Source organism: Micropterus dolomieu, linkage group LG21, assembly GCF_021292245.1.
Source record: "Micropterus dolomieu isolate WLL.071019.BEF.003 ecotype Adirondacks linkage group LG21, ASM2129224v1, whole genome shotgun sequence".
Classification (NCBI taxonomy): domain Eukaryota; kingdom Metazoa; phylum Chordata; class Actinopteri; order Centrarchiformes; family Centrarchidae; genus Micropterus; species Micropterus dolomieu.
Window position 1 is genome coordinate 20,756,300 of NC_060170.1, and position 7,832 is coordinate 20,764,131.

Genomic DNA, 7,832 nt, shown 5'->3' on the forward strand with positions numbered 1-7,832 from the left:
TGTTGACAGGTGTCTTTTATACAGGTAACGAGGTGAGGCAGGTGTATTTGATGTAGATAATTTGTTGGGATTGGGGCTGTGTCTTAAAGAAAGACTAACTGGCTTGTAGGAGCCAGAATACTTGCTGTTTGGTAGGGGGTCAAATACTTGTTTTTCCTCATCAGATGGTCATCAATTTTAATAAATTCATATGATGTGATTTTCTGGAATTTTCTTTGGGATTCTGTCTTTCACTGTTAGAATGTACATATGATTAAAATTGTAGATTGTTGCATTCTTTGTAAGTGGGCAAACCTGCAAAATCAGCAAGGGGTCAAATACTTTTTTCCCCCACTGTATAGTCTATAGAGGGATTCGTATTAGCTGCTGCCTTCTGGAGGGGTTCAGCCTTGGTTCCTGGCTTCCAGAGCAGTTCCACCTTCACTGCTGGTGTTGGTATCCAGCCCAACCTTCAGAGGGATTCCACCTTTGTCGCCGGTGTTGCATAATTCCTTGTTGTTTCTTAAGTTGACATAAATTGACATGTTTGTTCACTTTGTTGGTTTGCTGTAGTTTATCTAAAAACTCACCATGCTGTACTAGTGTTGTATTACTCAGAAGTATTACTCAGAAGTGTTTGTAGTGTAGCCATTGGGAGAATGACTGTGGTCTCGCTGGGTAAAGGTGTCGACCACTGCTGTTATTCTTTCAATGTAAAGATTGACTACTAAATGTTTAATAAGTGTTTACCAACTAGTATTTTATTCTTATATTCTGTGTGTTATTCATGAACCTGTGCCTTTTCAATGTGCCAACATGAGCAGAGCAGCTGCTCAGGCAGCACAGGCAAAACCTAGCCAACCGTAACATACACAATGGTAGTAAGGCACCTGCTGTAAGTCACGTACGCCAGGCCTGAGATCATGGCAAACTGTGGCCAAGAATGAGATCATGACACATTGTGATTAATGGCGCCTGGTACTGCAAGGTACGGCCAGGTACTGCAAGAAACCAAGCTTTGCACTGCAGAAACTAAACTTTGTATGAGACACACACACTGGTTGGCATTGTTGAATCATGTTATTCCTTATTGAATCATGTTATGCATTTATCAAGTATGTTATTCCTTATTAATTCTTTTAAAAATACAATTGTAAGTGTTTAAGTTTTAATGGTGTCAAATTATGCCTGTATAACTTTTTTAAAAAATACAGTGAGACTGAAGTTGAAACATATTGGTGAATTTCTAGTCCAGTAATATAAAGAAGGAAACATTGTAACAATAATTATGCTAAATAACAGCTAAAAAGTTGTAATTGTGACATTAGTAAAAGGGTTAAATTGGTAAAACAGTACGTAAAAACGGCCACTAGATGACAGCAGAGGATAAGAAATTCACCAATGGAAGGGAGTGGTCAGCGAACACTGTAGGTGGAGTTAAGGTGTAACGCCCACCTGGAAGGAGGAGATAAGGTGTAACGCCCACCTAAAAGGTGGAGTTTAAGGTGAATATAAGGCAACGTTCGCTGACCACCAGCTCAGTTCCATCCTAAGACCTGCAGGGATGTTACTCGGGTTTACTTGTCCTTTATTGGAATAAACTCTTTTGCACCAACTCTTGACTGTCTCCAGTGAAGTCTTTGACTACGCAGTTTTTGACTAAAGAAGAAAGCTAATAGAGTAATTTTATTGAGTTTAATACGTTGGTTGGGGTAGGGACCAGGTCTTCCACTGACCCGGCCGGTCCTTATTTCCGACCCGACACCGGCCTCCTGAAGGGAACTGCTTTTGTTGCTGGCCTCTTGAGGGGAAGTGCTTTTGTTGCTGTCATTCATAGAGGCTCCACCTACACCATCGGACTCCAGAGGAGTTCTGTCTTCATCACCAATCATCTGGTCACCTTCTGGACCTACTTTGCCCTAATGTTATGTGTGTTTGAGAAATATGGCTGGATATCTATTTCCTTTTGTTTCCCAGGCTATAAGGCAGCCACAGGCTAGATGAAACAGACGTAACTTCTCATTCAGCCCACACACTGTAACTTGCTTAAATTTAACATATTCCTCACCACATACTCCCACTCGTGCCAGCCAAAAAAAGCCTCTTTTGAGTTTTCATCCTGTACATTTATACAGTATATGTGTGGCAGATGTTGTATACAGTGTTGTGTGCTTTGTTTCAAGCTGTGGACATCGGACCACTGAATATAATTGATGTTTACTCAATTAGGAATACTTTTGAGTACCAACCAGCCAGTAACTTTCTGATCTTTAATTTTCCTGTTGGTCAGTTTGGTGTTGTTACTCAGCCTTACTAACAGCTCATGAGGTGGCACTCACAGCGATCCAGCGACATGCACAAAGAAGCAAAGTTGGAAAATCCACACAAAGCATAGGTTGCAATGGTTTCAAGGAGTAAACAGAATGTGAAAAATGTGAGTTTCAAACACACTTTGACTTTGATGTCTGCATTACATTATACTGTACTTGGATCTCTACATGTTTTCTAAGGCAAAAACATGACTAGATTACATTTGGAAGATTCTGTGTTCAGGCATATGCAGTTATTCTAAGCCAATTCTACATTTTCCACCAAAAGTTATAATTTCACATGATATGCCATTGTCAGTCTGTTTCACACTTGGTATGTAAGCAATGCTCTTAAGTCTTCATTGACCAGAGACCAGGTACCAGGAGAGAGTGGGAAATTCTAATCTGACCGTAAAGTAAACAACAGATTGTTTTTAAGACATAAAAGCATTTCTCACATTAGAGAGCCGAAGTATAAAACCTGCATTGTTTAGATCTATGTTTACTTGCTAGCAGTATTTACCTGCCCTGCCTTTGTTGGCACATTTCTGTGTTTCCTGGCTTATTATTTGTACCTGTAGATCAGTATGATCAGGCATCAGGCATTGTGCTTGTCTAAGAAATTCAGGCAACATTAGAATGGTTATATAACCTCTGAACAGAATCTTATCAAAATAGCACAGTGTCATCAGCATACTGGTGTTGATAGTGTGGTTGGTACTGTAGTTTTGTAGATCATCACGTTCATCTTAGATCAATGTACATAACAAACCACTGTTGTGTGAAATATTTTCTTGTTGATCATCATTTATATATAGAGAATCAGGTTTAGCCATTATAAAAAGTATGTTGTGTTGCTAAAGGTGCAGGCATTTGCCTGAAGCAGAAGGTGTATGTAAGTGAATGCACAGTGGAGCTTGATCAGGTGCTCCCTAGGTCCAGCTGGGCTCAAATCTTCTCTATGTGGAATTTACAGTAAATTTAAATCGTATTGAAATCTATTTGACTCAAGTGTCTTATTGAAGAATTAAGCATGTGCAAGAGGACCCGAAGACATCTGGCAGAAGACAAACAGATCTCCTGTTTGAATTGTTTTTGTGTTTGTGTCCTACCCGTGGCCCAGGTTGAAAACGTGGGGTCTCCATTTCAGGCCAGAATGTCTTGGCAATGGCCAGGGAGGCTGGAGTGGACATCACTGATGCTGTCAAGAAGCGTGTTGCCTCAACCTCAAAGGAGAGACACATAAAGACAACCATTCAAGTCTTGACAGAGCTGTTAAAGTCTTGTGTGCACTTTCAAGTAAGTGTCAAGATAAGTCAAGAGTCTGTTATGTTTTGAAGTTTACACTAAATAACCCCCTCAAGTTTTTTGACCAATTAACCATTTAATATAATTGTTTGTAACAGACAGTTGTTCATCTGTCCCAAGAATATATTTCCAGCTGCAGCCATCAATTCTGCAGGAGACGTTCCCATGACAACTACTTATATGAAAGGTGCTTTAAAAATAAATGGTTTGAAATAATTTATTTGGCTTTAAATAGTTCCATCCAGGCACTTTATCCTCCCACTTCCACAACTTGCAAACGACATTGCACAACACAATGCACAAATGACAAACGATTGTGGCCTTGAGACTCAGCAGACCAAAGACAAACTGTAGCCCAACCCCACCCATAGCAGAGTTTGCCACTGCAACGCACATGAACAATACTTATGTACATGCATGGTCACAAATTAATTTTTTGGAGTGTGTGTGTGTGTGTTTATGAGTGTGTATAAATGTGCATCCCTTACCCCGAATGGATGTTTAGAGAACAGCAGCATTAAGAAGATTAAGAGCAGCAAACCTAACGAAGACACAAGTGGTCTGGTCCCTCACTGGGCTGTGTCCAATACCAGCCAGCACACCACAGCCACCAGAAGTAACACATATTAGAGATAGAGAGAGAGAGTGTAGGCGAGGAGAGGAAGACAGTCAAGTCATAGATCTGACTAGAGTCTGTAGTATGTGCAATATATTGTCAAGAAGAAGACAAATATGTTGTAAAGAAGCTAGAGGATGACAAAAAGGCATTGCCTTACTTTTCCATATACTCAGCTAGTTCTTTGCTTACAAGAGGATTCAACTGTGTAGATAGCCACTCTGCCAATATTTTTAAAATGATGCCAGTTAGTACATGACTTATAATAGCTTTTGCCGCCATTTCCTGTATTAACTATTGTGTCAAGGAGATTAGACCATTTAAATCAACCAGTGTGTATAAAGTTGTCTTTAGTTGGAAACGAGCAATTTATAAGGAGAGCAATTAAACTCCCAAAGGGCAACAAAGAGACAGAGTGCCCTTTTTTTTTTATCCCCTTTAAACTCTCATTAACTGATTTTCTGGCCACTGTGAGGCAACAAATATTAGCTGTAAACTTAACATTGATAAATCATTTGTGAGGATACAGTTACTTATTTACACATACACAAACAAAGAGCAACATTACCGTTCATTTGGAGTTGTATTGTTTGGCCACCTGACAAATTTAATGTCTCCACCAGCTCCTAAGGGAAATATCTGGCTCTTTAGTTGCTAAATGCTCTACTGTGTTCAGCAGCTAGTAGCTAACTTTCTTTTTGCAGTTTGGCACCGGGCAGGTAGCATACAGTAGGTTTTTAGAACTTTTCACTGCTGCGGCTGAAAATGAAACTATGAGAGCAGTGATAACAAACCAAAACAGTAAAGTTTCTCGCTGAAAAATGAAAACAATGACCTGAAAGTTTATAGAAATCTTCATAGAGGGGGACTAATGCTACTGCTAATTCTCTGTGGCTTCATCAATATGACCGACCCCATTCACATAGAAATAGTCTTGTGATCCAATATTAACATAAACGTAATTATAGCTTCTTTAAAATACCTTTTCTTGCATATGCAAATTCAACTTCAATTTGTATTTATTATCCTGAAGGTAATTTAGTTAGAAGTCAGACATTAACTATATAGGCCATACCAACAATCTATAGTCAAACACTATAAGCAGGCAGTACAAATTATAATTATAAAAATTAAATAAGAATTGAAGTATAGAAAATAAATATACCAATTAAAAATGAAAAACAACAGCAGATCAAAGACAGAAGCTTTTCTTTTATCTTGAAATGCAGAAGATTAAGATCCTCCAGATACAGAGCCAAACAAACTGCAAAGTAAGATAAAGTGCAGGTGTGCAAGTTACAGATTAAGCCTGTAATGTCTACAGTAATAAATGACAGTCTTTGTTTCAAGCATATTGTAGTGGTGTACTGAAGGAAGGAGATCAACCTCCTTGGGGTAGATGATCAGGAATGTTGAGAATCTTTAACCATATTGGTTACATGTTGATTTAAGCCAATTTGTTACCTTCTTGTATTGTATAACATTTGCTATAGTATTATGCCTCTGCTTCACCTTTCTACTGAAGTAGCAGTAGGGTTTCTGCTGCAAAATTATTGCCTCCGCTGCTACAGAACATTACAGGGGTTGGCCTGCCGCAACTGCTGAAAAAATCCTAGAGGAAACAGTGCACTCAAGTGCCCTTGGTCTAGAGCAATTACCTTACTTTATGTGCACTGTAGCACACAGCAGTTCTTCTCACACATTGCCATCAGCTCCTCTTGTTTCCTTTGTCCTGCCCTGTTTGAATTCAGTAGTCGTGCTGATTTCACGAACAATGAGTTTCCTCATTCTGAGGACCCTGTCGTTGCCAGGAGACAGAGAAACCCTTAACATGTCTGAAATGTCTTGCACATTATTTACTGCATTAGTTACAGCTACTAACAACATTTTTTGTATGCTACGATGGCTTGGTTGATAATTTTTGCCAATCACTTGTCAATTATGGCGAAAAGCCCAATAAGCATCCCTCCTTCCTCTGATGAGGAAGGTGCACACCAGGGCGCTGACACGTCTCATTTCTCACCATCTGATCCAAAACCAGTTTCTTTTGAGTAGGTCTCTGATAGGATAGAGCTCCACCCACACTCGGTCGCCATAGTGTTCCATCATCCAATCCCAGACTAGAAAAAAAGGCAATGAAGCCTGAAAAATATTTAGCATAATGAATTAATATTATCTCTTATTGCGTTGACATAATTTTACACCTCTTTTATTAAAAGAATTTTAATCTTTTCATCTTTGTGCTGCTTTACATCCTCCAGTTAAAAAGATGACTCGTGTAACACAGAGATCAGCTGCACAGCTGAAAATTAAACAGATCTTTCAAAGACAAATCTGACTTATCAGTGACTGTTCAGAAGTTCTCCATCACTCTTGTATTGATGATGGCACTTAAATGCTAACAAAACAAATGCAACAAGGTTTAACTTTATCCATGAAGTATGAAGTCTTGTAAACAGTAACAATCATTTAAAACTCCTTGATTATTGTTATTTAGAATATTTTGTTTCAAAAGATCCAATTAGTGTTTTAATCTGTAAACTTAGATACCCTCTGACTTAGAAATACTGAAATGAATGAGTTCAAATAGAAATGCAACCATTCTGTACATTTTTTATTGCGGTTTATACTATTTTCATGAACAGCAGATTTAACTAGCTTGAGAATGATGCAATCTCATATTTTGGTATTTATGGGATTGAAGTACTGGGTTAGTAGTTAAGGAATCCAAAACAATTCATGTTGAGAGGTCCAAAAGAGTTAATCATTTGAGTTCCTTTGGATGAACCAACGGTCTGGAAACTGAACTTTGAGTCATCAGAAATACTGATAATCAACAAAACTTCTTTTTGATTTGCTTGAGTTTGATATGGTGTTTTTGAGTCAAATTTCACAATGGTTGGAACTGTTATTTTGTTTTATATCTGATTTAACTCAGAAAAGATTAAACTATTTACAAAGTTACACACAGTTCATGTTTTTAAGAAGTCACATCTAAAATTTTTGGGTCATAGACAAACTCGAGAGTGATATCCCAACAAGCTGTATCTAACTCATGTTTTGTCAATATGCTCCAAGGCACAGAGCATGTAGGTCTATAAAAACAGCTTTCGCAGACTGAAAGACTAGAAATTGATTTTTCAGTAGACGTGGAAATGTAATCCTGTGTGGCTTCAAAATCAAAGGAAATCAATTGTACAGAGAAGGGGAAATCTCAACATTAATGAAAGACTTTCATGCTGCAGATTTAAAATAATTTAAATAAGTTTCACTTTGATACTAAAGCTCACATAAAACACTGTTAATATGTGAAGGTCTCCAGACTGAGACCTGCAACCCATTTAGGGTCCCAAGTTATATTTTAACAGATGCTAACAAAGTTACTTTACCTACTGCAAAAAACAGGCGAATATTCAGACGGTTTTTTTTTCCTGCTCTGCCAAGCAGCCGTGGAAGCAGGGTGCGAACTAGGGGGGAGCCAGGGGGAGCTTACCTCCCCTTAATAAGCAGTGGCGTGGGGTTGGGTAAATTTTTGGGGAAGCCAAGTGAGAGGGGATGTCCTTTTTGGAGGGCAATTATCTAATGCATTGTGCTATTACAGTGCAGGGTATAATTTTACA

The 7,832-nt window shown here is 38.5% G+C and overlaps 1 protein-coding gene and 1 long non-coding RNA gene across 2 annotated transcripts in view; both read right to left on the reverse strand.

Moving 5' to 3' along the window:
* The window catches only part of LOC123960560 (solute carrier family 28 member 3-like), a 5,203-nt gene extending 1,564 nt beyond the window's left edge, over positions 1–3,639 (reverse strand). The window contains exon 1 of the mRNA XM_046035376.1: positions 3,401–3,639. Within this exon, the coding sequence (XP_045891332.1) occupies positions 3,401–3,544 (144 nt within the window). The 5' untranslated portion in view covers positions 3,545–3,639. The remainder of the gene's footprint in view (positions 1–3,400) is intronic.
* A 463-nt stretch (positions 3,640–4,102) lies between these two features.
* On the reverse strand, positions 4,103–6,345 carry LOC123960564. Its single transcript, XR_006822541.1, has 3 exons — positions 6,236–6,345; positions 5,871–6,010; positions 4,103–4,173 (listed from the first exon to the last, which is right to left on the reverse strand). It is a non-coding gene; the product is annotated as an uncharacterized LOC123960564 (long non-coding RNA).
* Positions 6,346–7,832: the final 1,487 nt, after the last annotated feature.